The sequence below is a fragment of the Sinocyclocheilus anshuiensis genome, unplaced genomic scaffold (genome assembly GCF_001515605.1).
Source record: "Sinocyclocheilus anshuiensis isolate Anshui unplaced genomic scaffold, SAMN03320099.WGS_v1.1 scaffold260, whole genome shotgun sequence".
Classification (NCBI taxonomy): Eukaryota; Metazoa; Chordata; class Actinopteri; order Cypriniformes; family Cyprinidae; genus Sinocyclocheilus; species Sinocyclocheilus anshuiensis.
Window position 1 is genome coordinate 412,652 of NW_015557134.1, and position 14,835 is coordinate 427,486.

The following is a 14,835-nucleotide window of genomic DNA, read 5'->3' on the forward strand; positions in this document are numbered from 1 at the left end:
GGGTTACAAGTCCGACTCTCTAACCATTAGGCCACAACTTCCCCATTTAAAAAAGGTTAAGTACCTTTTAAATAAATACACAAAATAAACTTAATATGCTAAGATTTTCTGATTGGTGTAAAATTGTTATCTTGAGTAACAATCATCTTTCTGAGAAAAAAAATTAAAAAGCATACTAAGTAATTTATGGTAAAATGGAGATTTCATTTAATAAAAAACTACTGGGTTATGATTAGGTAATTTAATAAACAGAAAGGGAAATACACTGAATTGGTGTAAATACACCAAACACCAAAAAATCATAAAAATATGGCACAAAGTATGAAGGAATTTTCCGTATTGATTTTTTACAGGTGTTCTGTGTTTTGTATTTTGAATTTTGCACTGCACTGGCTTATGTTGTAGGGTTAATGGAAATGTCTGTAAAAATAATTAATAATGTTCTGGCAGAAAATTACCAGTATTTTTTTTTTCACAGTGTAAAAACAATTCTCACTCATAAATTGCTAGTAAAGCTCACAAATAATTACAAAGAAATGGCAAGTAACATGCTGAATTAAACATTACATTTTTCAGTAAGACTTTTCATGTAAAAGTATTTTCATGTAAAACACACTCCAATAATCTTCAAAAAACTTAGAACTTCAGAAAAACATTTTTTTACAGTGTAGGATAATTCTAAAATTAATAGTGCTGCTGTCAAATAAAGCAAAAGAGAGACAAACCAAATAAAATGTAAACTGTTATGGTCATAATACAATTTGTAATTAAAAGAAAATCTATTAAATTATGCAAATAGTAGCATTTTCACTATAATAGTCTCAGACTTATGGACTGTATGTAGCCTCTTACAAAAACACACACTCGGTATTTATCCTAATGTCCTCCATTATCCTTCCCTGTGAGGCCCTGGTAACATCACCATTGATTTCACTTTTATCTCATTCCCACACATTCTCTTCTCTCCATTATTCCCTCATTCTCCCCATCACACCCTTTGTTCTCATTAGGATGTAAATGGACATTATTGTTATCAGACCCCAAGAAGGAAGAACAAAGAGAGAAACAGAGAGAGTCTGCTGAGACATTTTGGTGATGTTCAGCATCCATTACACCGATAAAGGAAGGAACAAAACAAATGTCAGAGCTCTCTGGACTGAGCTACACTGAAAGGCCACGACTCCCCCTAGTGGCTGAACTGAACACTAGCGGGATTTTTTCCAATAGGGAGCGGTAGTAAGTAGAAATGACAGACAGAGAGCGAGAGAGAGCGAGTTTCCACGAAACCCATCTCCATAGGAACTGTGGTTAAGATAAAAGTGATAATAATGCTACATGCTACAAGATATATATGTATGCAAACACCCCAGAGCTAATTCAACTATATATAGCAATACATGATATTACCATGTAAACAAAACAGTAGTTGTCAGAATTACTATGCTCTCAATTGATACTGTCCCATTTCCTCTCAGCTATGAGTCACTATCAGTTGACAGTTTGAATTACTTGACTTGGGACTCTAAGCAGTTATAGGGGTGGGTCTAATAAGACCTCCCCCATGAACCCTCTCCCCCACCACCCAAACATAGAGGTGACAATTCAAGTCTCTGCTCAGGAACAAAGCACAGTGAGAAACAAAAATGATTCTTGTACTGCCATGGCGAAGATATTTATAGGAAGTTTGCATTTGCTCACATCATCAGAAATAAACTTCCGAGTTTCTCATGCTCTCTGAGACAGTGGCCGGTGGAGTGTGTGAAATGTCTCACTGGAGCATAAGAGTATGAGAAGAGATGCGATACGTGGATGTGTATATTGGACTATGCGTGTGGAGTAATATAAAGTAGAGATTTCTTTGTATGTATGAATGTGTTTGGATTAGATTCCAGGAAATGTTCAGGGCTGGTGTTCTGAGGTTTATGGTAGAACCTGTCTAACCAGTACTGGTACGTTACAACCCTCCCCCCTGTGAGAACGGTGGCAAATAATGCTTTAGTAAACAGTTTCACATACTCATAAACTAGGAAGTGTAGATCCGTTTGTACACACTTGTACATGCTCATTTGTGTATGAATCATATCAGGAATTTTTCTGACTGAAACCTGTGACATCATAACTTTAACTTGTATGATTCCTAAAGACACTCCCTTTTCTCTTTCTCTATGTTTGTGATAACATGGCTAGACAAACAGCAATGAAAAATTGTCCTGAAGTGGAATCACTTCCCTGGAAACTATATAGTACAATGGAACTATAGAGTGGTTACTAAGAAAACACTTCGGCTTTTTACAATACAGATGCATGTATATTTACTAACAGGTTCTAAATCAGCGAAGACGTGTCAGAACAACACAGAAATACTTTGAATATGAAACAGTTGAATAAGTTGAAAAGTGTGTTGGGTTGGCTGCAGGTTTTTAAACTTGTATACAGGAACCCTCCGGGTGCTCGCCAAAAATTCACTCAAATGACGTTAACACACCATGAACGTGAGGTGCATTTACTGTAAAAGTTCTGACATGTGGCCTATGAGTTTCCTGACTTACTTTCTGTGGCTAATAGTCATCAGTCGCTCATCTCAATTGAAGTCTAAAAATAATTCCTCAATCTAATAGGTATGGCCTAAGAATGTCATGACTTTCTTACCGTGTCAGGCACTTCTCTTAAAATGGAGGTTGTAACACTGTCAGCCTTTATAAGCATGACTCAGTTGATTTGTGACTCAATACCACCGGCATTTGCTCAAAACACTGAAACCCAAATACAAAAATATGTCAGCAAAGTATTATTCTTTTTTTTTTCTCTTGTGAGATGTGTATAGAGTTTTCTGTGCACTTTCGTTTACACATTACTAATACTGTATGTATAGGGATATAATTCACCATGTTATTTTATTTGAGAAAGGCTGGCAATGTTAAGTTGTGTCAGCACTTTTAACACTTACTTCTTAAACACAATTTAACACTATTAACTATCAATAGCTTTGGTTACATGTGGGCTAAGTGAGCGAGTCTATTCAGACCTGCCAAATCTTTGTCATGAAAAATGTATTTAGTTTAATAAAGGTCTTTGTCAGAAGTAAATCAGGATATATAGTTGTAAGTCTGAATATATAAATGTGAATCAGAATATATAGAAGTAAATCAGAATGTATAGGCCTAGTTATAAGCCTGACTATATAAATGCAAATTGTGAACATGTAGTTATAATTCTGAATATATAAACATAAATAGCATTATGTAGATATCCGCATCTTATATACATAGAAAGCATATTAAACACAAGTGGTATGCTTTTCAAATAACTTTTGTGAAAATAAAATGTCAAAATATAGGTGAAATAATGTTGCATCATCATTCAGTGTATATATATATATATATATATATATATCAGTGGCGTCCAGTCCATGTAGCGAATGCGCAGCATAGGCCTATATCCAGGCCGTCTGAGAGAATGAGTTCACGGACTAATTAATATAAACATGATTATAAGTTGATCCCTTGTCATTTGAGATGTGACTGCTGCCAGATCTCGATTGCCGAAACTCGACTAAATCATAAGAAAAAAACCCATCATAACTGTATCTTTTCCGTATACTTGTGTCGCTTACAATTAAAGTCATTTTCTGATTTTATTGTTTGCAACGTTACTTGGCAATATTTTAAAGATATTATCATTATTTTGTTTATTTATTTATTTAATTTATTATTATTATTATTTTTTTTTTCATGGTCTATTATTGGAGTAGTGTCACCCGGGTGGGAGTTTTAACTCCTATTCACTGGAAATAAAAATGAATGAATGAATGAATGAAATCATTCAGTCGATGCAGAGACATATAGTGCGGGGGAATCCCCCATCTCCCCCACCCTCTGAATATTACGTATCATAAAGTAACTACGTTATTTGGCGGTTTTACCAACACACATCATAGCCTACATATTATTATTAATGACCCCACACGCCCACATATGGATCAAAAATAAATAATAAATAAGTTGTGTAGAAAATACCACTAGTAAGTAACATAGTGCTGTCAGTTTATTTTATTTTATTTTATTTTGCACCTACATGATGAATACAAAAGGCACGCTTTTCTTGGCCCACATATGACTGCATAATGTAGCCTATCTATATATTATTTGGAGAAGTGTTTAGGCAGTATAGCCTATCCATTTCGAAAGACCGAGACTCCTTGACAATAAGTTCCGAGACATGTAAAATGCGATACAGATTGTAAATGAAAGTATGACAAGTCTGTGATTTGTGATAACCAGTGACGTTACTCATACTACGATAAGGTGTCGTCACGAAACCCCCAGACCTCACAACAACAAACTGAAGTGAACTGAAGACGAAACTCAGGAAGTCTCCGCCCAGAAAGAGGACGACACTCTAAAAGCTCAAATCAGCAGCTCATTTCATATTCAAGGTGCGGCTAGTTCACTCAACAGGTGTCTGAGTCAGCGCATCGGCAACGGCTCTTAACGGATTTTTTCCCTAACATTGGTTAATTTAACGTCGGAGGATTACGAAAACCGAACTCATTTGGAAAAGCATTAGGCCTATAACTATTTGCTGAACTGCTGCTTTCAGATATAGTTTATCTTTTAAGTTCATTCTGAGAAGATGGCAAATAAAGGACTGCAGCTCCTGGGATTTACTCTATCGCTTCTGGGGTTGATTGGGCTCATTGTTGGCACAATCTTACCCCAATGGAAGATGTCTGCCTACGTTGGAGATAATATAATCACAGCGATAGCGATGTATCAAGGCCTTTGGATGTCGTGCGCTTTCCAGAGCACCGGACAAATGCAGTGCAAGGTGTACGACTCCATCCTACAACTCGATAGTAAGTAGCTTACAAACCGCCTATTTTTCTTTTTTTTTTAACAAAGGGTAACTTTAGCCTATATTATTAACAACACTGCTAGGTGTTCTTAAAAGTACTTTAATTTGCACTGGACTGTTTGTTTATATTAGTTGTGGTTTGAAACTGACGAAAGCTGTTGCTTAGTGAAACGCTGCACCTGTAAGGGCGCATGCGCGCACTATTGAACGTACTGGCACATGAACACTAATTTCACACTCTGATGATAATTATACGAGTATTTTGGCTTCGAATGGTGCCAAGCTACTGATATAATTTATTTGTGTCCTGTCATAGCTTTGTTAGTTATTAATTGTGAAATTAAAACTTTTAAACTATTTGTTGATAACATGAAAGTCGTATTAAAAAAGTTTATTATAATTATTAATTGTAAAATATAAAGTGCAAATCATATTTCGGACTGTTGTGGTGATGCCCGTCTTATTTGTAGCTACATGAAAGCTAGGACGTTACCACGCCCTAGAGCCATTTCGCGGCAACTCCTCTAGTGTTACAATAATAAGGACAAGCACCTGTTGTTCCACGAGTTCCCTCAAAAATAGTTTTTGTATTGTTTGGTGTAAAAAATAAAAATAACAAATGCACGCTGACTCTTATTGGCTGTGATTACATAAAATGTGTGTGAATAGTAGCCTAGCCTCTCACATTCCTGCAGAGCTGGTTGTTAGATAATTATTTTTGTTTGGACTTTTGTTACGTTTTGGGTCAAAGGAAACCTAAAGGTGGTAAAAAAGGGCAGCCGTCCTTCAGGAATGTGTAAACGAAGTATGTGGACATTTTCAAGCCAGAGTTGCCAAAATAGGAGATTATACATGATGATAAGCACAAAATGTAAACCGTTTTAACATTTGGGTGAACTTTCTGACTGAGACAATGCTAGTTTAACGTTGGGTGATACAGTTGGGTTACGCTTTTACTCAAAGTAATGATTATACTGGCGTGACTCCCAACCTTCCTCCCATCGCGGAAACTCGGTGCTCCTGTATCGGGTGTGGGAGTCAGGCATTGTCTTTGAATGACTTGTGTATTTTGCCAACAGCTTATTAAAACACAACTCCTTTGTGAAAGCACCTAAACACAGACAATGACGCTTTTTAAACTCAAATAGTGCCTTTTTAAAATAATAGTAGAGGCGTTTGCTCTTTATTTGATGTTTATTCACCTCATTTAATCCCATCTTTACTCTTAACACCTGAGATTGATGGAAAAGGCTCACTTCAGTGTTCATGGCTGTGTGTTTATACACACTAAAGTCATTTAGGCAATTACCATATCAGTCATTTGATTTGGCTCGTGTAAAACAGACACTTATCTTAAAGTGTCTTATCAGTGAGTTTGTTATACACACACAAGTTTGATATAGCCTATTTAATATCTTGCTGTAGTATTGCTGTTATGGATAAACCATGAGATATAATAGGGAACAAGCAAAGTGAGAAAAAAAAACAAGTAAGGTGATGTAACTGCCCTAGGCAGCCATTTTGTATGTCCTGTAAGATTTTAATGTACATTTCATTTCAGGTGATGCACACCTAGTGAAGTAATTTCTTTCTTAATTCATCTTGATACTAAAAGTGAAGTGTTGTAATACTTTGGAAAGCCAAACCATACCCACAAATCAAAAGAAAGTAGATTGTTGCAGTGATACCCAAGTTCCCAATGACTGGTTAAACCTGTTCCTACGCTAAAGCTAAACGGGCAAATCGCTGCCCACATATGTGTACAATCTCACTGCGCTCTCAAAGGAGGCTTCCGGTTTGAACCGGTCTCTGTTGCACCTGACTGCAGGTGTAGCTGGGGGAAGGGCTTTTTTTGTGAGTCAGAGGAAAAAAACAAAAGCCTGTAGAGAATTAGGCCATTTCGAAACCCTTTAGTGATGAATTTCATTTACAAATAAAGTAGGAATGTGCATACTTTTAAAGGTATTTGTCAACACACATGCACATACATAGCCTACATATTATTATTAATGACCCCACACGCCCACATATGGATCAAAAATAAATAAATACATGGTTGTGTAGAAAATACCACTAGTAAGTAACATAGTGCTGTCAGTTTATTTTATTTTATTTTATTTTGCACCTACATGATGAATACAAAAGGCACGCTTTTCTTGGCCCACATATGACTGCATAATGTAGCCTATCTATATATTATTTGGAGAAGTGTTTAGGCAGTATAGCCTATCCATTTCGAAAGACCGAGACTCCTTGACAATAAGTTCCGAGACATGTAAAATGCGATACAGATTGTAAATGAAAGTATGACAAGTCTGTGATTTGTGATAACCAGTGACGTTACTCATACTACGATAAGGTGTCGTCACGAAACCCCCAGACCTCACAACAACAAACTGAAGTGAACTGAAGACGAAACTCAGGAAGTCTCCGCCCAGAAAGAGGACGACACTCTAAAAGCTCAAATCAGCAGCTCATTTCATATTCAAGGTGCGGCTAGTTCACTCAACAGGTGTCTGAGTCAGCGCATCGGCAACGGCTCTTAACGGATTTTTTCCCTAACATTGGTTAATTTAACGTCGGAGGATTACGAAAACCGAACTCATTTGGAAAAGCATTAGGCCTATAACTATTTGCTGAACTGCTGCTTTCAGATATAGTTTATCTTTTAAGTTCATTCTGAGAAGATGGCAAATAAAGGACTGCAGCTCCTGGGATTTACTCTATCGCTTCTGGGGTTGATTGGGCTCATTGTTGGCACAATCTTACCCCAATGGAAGATGTCTGCCTACGTTGGAGATAATATAATCACAGCGATAGCGATGTATCAAGGCCTTTGGATGTCGTGCGCTTTCCAGAGCACCGGACAAATGCAGTGCAAGGTGTACGACTCCATCCTACAACTCGATAGTAAGTAGCTTACAAACCGCCTATTTTTCTTTTTTTTTTAACAAAGGGTAACTTTAGCCTATATTATTAACAACACTGCTAGGTGTTCTTAAAAGTACTTTAATTTGCACTGGACTGTTTGTTTATATTAGTTGTGGTTTGAAACTGACGAAAGCTGTTGCTTAGTGAAACGCTGCACCTGTAAGGGCGCATGCGCGCACTATTGAACGTACTGGCACATGAACACTAATTTCACACTCTGATGATAATTATACGAGTATTTTGGCTTCGAATGGTGCCAAGCTACTGATATAATTTATTTGTGTCCTGTCATAGCTTTGTTAGTTATTAATTGTGAAATTAAAACTTTTAAACTATTTGTTGATAACATGAAAGTCGTATTAAAAAAGTTTATTATAATTATTAATTGTAAAATATAAAGTGCAAATCATATTTCGGACTGTTGTGGTGATGCCCGTCTTATTTGTAGCTACATGAAAGCTAGGACGTTACCACGCCCTAGAGCCATTTCGCGGCAACTCCTCTAGTGTTACAATAATAAGGACAAGCACCTGTTGTTCCACGAGTTCCCTCAAAAATAGTTTTTGTATTGTTTGGTGTAAAAAATAAAAATAACAAATGCACGCTGACTCTTATTGGCTGTGATTACATAAAATGTGTGTGAATAGTAGCCTAGCCTCTCACATTCCTGCAGAGCTGGTTGTTAGATAATTATTTTTGTTTGGACTTTTGTTACGTTTTGGGTCAAAGGAAACCTAAAGGTGGTAAAAAAGGGCAGCCGTCCTTCAGGAATGTGTAAACGAAGTATGTGGACATTTTCAAGCCAGAGTTGCCAAAATAGGAGATTATACATGATGATAAGCACAAAATGTAAACCGTTTTAACATTTGGGTGAACTTTCTGACTGAGACAATGCTAGTTTAACGTTGGGTGATACAGTTGGGTTACGCTTTTACTCAAAGTAATGATTATACTGGCGTGACTCCCAACCTTCCTCCCATCGCGGAAACTCGGTGCTCCTGTATCGGGTGTGGGAGTCAGGCATTGTCTTTGAATGACTTGTGTATTTTGCCAACAGCTTATTAAAACACAACTCCTTTGTGAAAGCACCTAAACACAGACAATGACGCTTTTTAAACTCAAATAGTGCCTTTTTAAAATAATAGTAGAGGCGTTTGCTCTTTATTTGATGTTTATTCACCTCATTTAATCCCATCTTTACTCTTAACACCTGAGATTGATGGAAAAGGCTCACTTCAGTGTTCATGGCTGTGTGTTTATACACACTAAAGTCATTTAGGCAATTACCATATCAGTCATTTGATTTGGCTCGTGTAAAACAGACACTTATCTTAAAGTGTCTTATCAGTGAGTTTGTTATACACACACAAGTTTGATATAGCCTATTTAATATCTTGCTGTAGTATTGCTGTTATGGATAAACCATGAGATATAATAGGGAACAAGCAAAGTGAGAAAAAAAAACAAGTAAGGTGATGTAACTGCCCTAGGCAGCCATTTTGTATGTCCTGTAAGATTTTAATGTACATTTCATTTCAGGTGATGCACACCTAGTGAAGTAATTTCTTTCTTAATTCATCTTGATACTAAAAGTGAAGTGTTGTAATACTTTGGAAAGCCAAACCATACCCACAAATCAAAAGAAAGTAGATTGTTGCAGTGATACCCAAGTTCCCAATGACTGGTTAAACCTGTTCCTACGCTAAAGCTAAACGGGCAAATCGCTGCCCACATATGTGTACAATCTCACTGCGCTCTCAAAGGAGGCTTCCGGTTTGAACCGGTCTCTGTTGCACCTGACTGCAGGTGTAGCTGGGGGAAGGGCTTTTTTTGTGAGTCAGAGGAAAAAAACAAAAGCCTGTAGAGAATTAGGCCATTTCGAAACCCTTTAGTCTGCCTATAATCTGTCTGATTCACTATTAAAGCACTTGCCTGTTTTGTGTGCTGAACTGAGTTTAACCATGATAAACAATGAAGGGAATAAGCTTACCTTTAGCCTAGTAAAGAACATATTTATTTTAAGTTTTTATATAATTTGTATTATCAATTTTAATTTGCATGGGCAGTCTGAATGTCCCTGTCACAGATGTACTGCATTGAGACCGAATTATTTACCTTTTCTCTTTGTATCTCACTCATTCTCCTACCCTCCCCCTCTTTCAGGTTCTCTCCAGGCAACTCGTGCCCTGATGATTGTCGCGATCCTTCTCACAGTAGCAGGACTGGGTGTGGCCAGCATGGGCATGAAGTGCACTAACTGTGGTGGTGATGACAAGGTCAAAAAGTCCCGCATTGCCATGACAGGCGGTATAGTCCTCATTGTTGGAGGTGCGTTCACTTTATATTAATGCTAGTTTTGTAATGCAGTACTTTTTCATCAGCACACAAAAAATCTAGATAAGGTTTTAAATGCCAAGGTTAAAGGAATTCTTGCCAGGTTAGGAATCAGTGCTTTGTTATTGCTCCAGAATCTGTCAGTTGACCTAAATGTTCACTCCCTCTTTGTGGGCAAAAATTGTCAAAAACATAATAACTTGTTTTTAATTTTCATAAGTAACTAATGTATCTCTTCTCTTCCATTCCTCAGCCCTCTGTAGCATTGTTGCCTGTGGCTGGTTTACAAATCGAATCGTCCAGGACTTCTATAACCCCTTCACACCAGTCAACACGAAGTAAGTTCAAATGTGGTTGCATACCACAAGCAAATTATGTTTAGGCATTTATCCATGTGCTTTACCTCATTTTATAGTTTCTCATCCTCTTGTTACCAAGAAAGGAAAGGCAAAGCTCATATTATAATATTCTATTTCTATAGGTATGAGTTCGGTGCGGCCATTTTCATCGCCTGGGCAGGTGCGTTCCTGGACGTAATGGGTGGAGGCATGTTGGCTGCCTCCTGCCCAAAGGGTAAATCATCTCCCAGGTACCCAAAGTCCTCCAGACCCCCCAGCAGCAGCAAGGAGTACGTTTGAGCCATGGCGGCAGTTCACAAGCTGGAGAAGATCATAATGAATCCCAGAGCATCTGTAGAAGTTTCCCTAGTCAGCTGATCTCAGATCTGTTTAGATTTTAATTTTGTGTATTGTGTTTGACTTAGAATAGAACAAACAGCTAAGATCAGTGTCCTTGGGAAAATTTTACTCATGCTCAGATACAGCAGCCCACCTCAGAAAAAGAGGTCACTTCTGTTTTCTTTCTTTTGATAAGCACCAAGTCTGTTTTTTCCTATTATAAATCCTGTTACTGATGCGAGTTTGGAAAGAGGGGGTTCTTCCCCAGTATGTCCCTCATTTCATAAGACTGCCATGTTTAGTGAACATTAAAGAGAGAGGCATGCTCAGGGAAAAATCGTCACTCATACCGCTCATTAGCACATCATCTCTATAGTAAAGCCATGTCCTGACCTCATCTGCCTTGCTTGCTTTGCATCACTTTATGAATTGTGCCAGACACTGAGGTGCATGAAAAGAACAACTTAAATGTATCTTTTTTTTTTTCTCTCTCTTTTTTTTTTTTTTTTTTAAGAGTAAAGGCTAATGTAAATTTCTGGTTCAATTTGCTGCATAATTTCAGGCGACTGTGACATACCAGACCTTCTCTTTCCAAACAATACTTCACTTTATACAAATAATCTGAGGGAAGTTTCGCTCATTGCTATTGAAAGACAGTTTTTGAAAGGAAGTTGTAAAGTACTGAACTACTCAAAGAGAACTATAATGGAATCGAGTGGCATGTTGATGGAATTAGATTGAAATTGCTGACATGCTTATAGAGCTAGACTGAAACTAGGTGGATAAACAAAAGCTTAACTTTTTTTGGGTGAGGCTAAAGATAAAGAAACAAAAGCACTAAACTTCTCAGTTAAGTCAGTTTTTTTTGGGGGGGGCGGGGGGTAAATCAAAGAAATGGCTCTTATTTATATTCATATAAGTGAAACTTTTCAGTTGCTTTTGTGCTCCAGCTCCTCGGTGTCCTTCCTGTTATTAAGCTAATGCTTTTGACACTCCTTTCATGTTTTATACACCATTTATTGGTCAGTAGAAAAGGCTGTAGATATTTGCTCGGGTTTTATCACAGCTGGTTACAATCCAAGACTCGCATGAATCATGTGTCTCTTTCTATCCACAACAACATGTACATGAGCATGTGACATGCAAAAACTGGTCCTCTGTTTTTTTTTTTTCTCATTCTTTGGTCTTTGTGCTTGGACCACTTGAGGTGGGTTGCCCTCAAGTCTATTTAGGATAGTCATATTATATTTGTAACCAGCTTATGCAAATATTTAACTTTTTGAAACGGTTTTGACTGTTCAGTTTGCAATTTTATGTAAATAAATTTTTTAAAACAAGACTTGGCCATTGTCACATTCTTTATATGTGCCTAATCTGTGGCAGGATACTCATATTAGTGATTTGCAAATACCTTGGCCTTGTGAGTCACACATGGTCCTCTGACTTCTGCTTCAGCATAATTTGCGTATTCTGGCTAACACAGCAAACGTGTCTTAATGTAAATAATCCTGTAATGGGAGAATATGAGTGAAAGGAAAATAGGTCACCAAGTACAATTGGTGAACTAGAGCAGTAGCATATGCATGGTTAACAATTACAGCCATTTGTATTTCACAAATATGCTATCATTGGTTATAATAAATAACATAAAACATTTGTTTACAAAGGGGATTTACGTTTCACTTAAATATTTGAGAAATGTAAGGTACTTTTCCACAATGTTCAACCTGTGGTAGTTGTTGCTCTCTACTGCCACTCAGAGATCATTTCCTGCTAACGTGTATCGTCGGTGAAACGTAGTGGGTGGGTGCTGCTGATTCAGACTAAGCCCGCCTAAAGAAAGTCGAAATAAAAGGCTGGTAGTCTTATTCTTTATACATGTAAATGGGCATATACCGTATATACGTCCCAAAATGGATTTAGTAACTACAAATTTTCTAGAATACTAATTATAGAGACACCTGGTAAACACTTGCCAACACAAATCGCGTTCACCTGAGGAAATTACCATAGTAGCAAAGTAGCCTACTGCTTGAGCATTTGATTAGAATCATTAGCGAATTAAACATTTACAGAACATAAACGCTGTCGAGATCTATATATCACAATATATCAAAAAGTCTGTTAGATAGCAGATGTTTTGATAATTGTGGCGCCAAGAACAATTTGGATTGGGCGAGGTGAACCTAAATAGAACATGTTTTATGGAAATTCCTTAAACAACCCACCTTCTAATCCAGGTTTTTTTCCAGACATTAAACTTGTAGATTTTGAGGCTGTTTGCAAGTAGACTACTGCCAATAAATGGTTACAAATGCACTACATTAATAACAATTGCTAGAGCCTTAAAGGAGAACTATTAATTTCTTAGGTTTTGTAGCCATCTAGTGGACAAATATGGAACAGTTTGCATGCTCAGCTTTACATTTGACATTTATTATGTCAAACTTGTTTACACATTTATTCTTTTTTGCATGGCCCTTTTTTTCCAGTGCTTAAATAGCTACAAAATGCAAGCAACACATAAAACAATATAAATTCTTCATACGTGCCACAGAATCATTCAGCCAACTAAATATAAACTTGTTACATATTTTAACAAAAGTAATGTATCATAGCAGTGATCAAGCAAGTGCATAGCTTTTCACAGTAATAACTAATGCAACGTGCAATGTTTCATAAGGCATAAAAACATTTAAGCCTTTAGAAAAGTAATACTCAGCTTCAGAGCACGAGATGCCTTAAGATACAAAATAAAACAAAAAAATAATTAAATTCCTAAATAAAAGTGATCAGAGAAGTTTTGTTCTGAAACCACTTCAATTATGAAATGCATATTTTTTTAACCTAGAGATACTACTTGTTTCTGTTAATAAAAAAAGGTGAGAAATACCAGAGGAAATATATTTTTGGTTGACATTTGAATATTGAATATATTGTCGTGGACAACAGGTAACAACCATGGCTCTAGGAAGCAGCATACATTTCCAGAGTTTTGAGAGACAAAGTAAAACACAAGAAAATTGTGCTATTCTTCTTGCCAAATGTTTCAACAAATAAATTGAAAGACATCTTTATAACAGCACAAGCCTGGACAGAGTGATCTACAGTGGCTGGTCTTTGCCTTTGGTCAGAAATATGTTAATCAGCCTACATATGCACATTTCTCCCTCTGGGAGGCACGAGTGTCACACACAGAGCTCTGGTTTAAGAAGCTACTACTATACAACAAATCACCTGTGTGGCCTGTTGTAGGCTGACAGCTGCTGCCATGCGACTAGTAAACTACAGCTAAAACGCATGCGGATCTCGTGTGAATCTGATACTGGGAGAGGTGTCTGACTTTTCTCCTGCTGAAAGTGTCCCGACTGTCCCGTGGCAGAAGGGCGCATTTCACAAATAGCTGGTCCAGAATATTAAGAATCTAGAGAGGCTCAGGATGGCTCGTTGCTGAGAGGGACAGGTAGAGGTCCATTGTTGTTGTTCATGACGTCATCCAGATCTTCATCCTCTATGACCACTATAAAATAATGTTCACATATCTTACTTTAACAGATATGCAAATTTGGGTCATGCTTTGGTGTTCAGTTACACTGTGCACAGTTTAGTTATACATTAATGAACAAGGTGTAACCTTACTTAATATGTAAATATTCTATGAAATACATAATTCCATAAATTATTAAAATTCCGTAAGTTATTGCAGGCACTTTTCTTCAAAAACAACACATCATCAAAAACTCCAGTATCTTATAAAATGTTACAAACTAAGTGTCTCCTTTTAATCTTACATTTTCAACTTTAAGGGGATATTCTTGAATCTTCATCTATGAATTTGTACAAATTATTTTTGAAAACTGGGTATTTGTAGAAATATCAAGAATTATCTGCTTAATAAACATCTTGATTACATGGCCTTTATAGCACGAGTGAAATATGAAACTGTCAAACCTGTATAATTGTGTATGAGCTGATTATTAAATCTATATGCTTGTAGAAATATCAGCATTAAATTGTCTTTCCAATAATCACCATGTAA

At 36.9% G+C, this 14,835-nt stretch overlaps 1 protein-coding gene across 1 annotated transcript; it reads left to right on the forward strand.

The window, feature by feature from the left end:
* Positions 1-7,340: 7,340 nt before the first annotated feature.
* Positions 7,341-12,133, forward strand: LOC107678043 (claudin-7-B). Its single transcript, XM_016473155.1, has 4 exons — positions 7,341-7,764; positions 9,949-10,113; positions 10,373-10,457; positions 10,601-12,133. Exons 1-4 carry the CDS (start codon positions 7,542-7,544, stop codon positions 10,755-10,757), a joined length of 630 nt encoding a protein of 209 aa, XP_016328641.1. The 5' UTR covers positions 7,341-7,541; the 3' UTR covers positions 10,758-12,133.
* The last annotated feature ends 2,702 nt before the right edge of the window (positions 12,134-14,835 follow it).

Coding starts and splice junctions, on each gene's coding strand:
- LOC107678043 (XM_016473155.1), top strand. CDS start 7,542: ATGGCAAATAAAGGACTGCAGCTCCTGGGATTTACTCTATCGCTTCTG. Junction 10,114..10,372: donor TATAGTCCTCATTGTTGGAG/GTGCGTTCACTT, acceptor TCCATTCCTCAG/CCCTCTGTAGCATTGTTGCC. Junction 10,458..10,600: donor TTCACACCAGTCAACACGAA/GTAAGTTCAAAT, acceptor CTATTTCTATAG/GTATGAGTTCGGTGCGGCCA.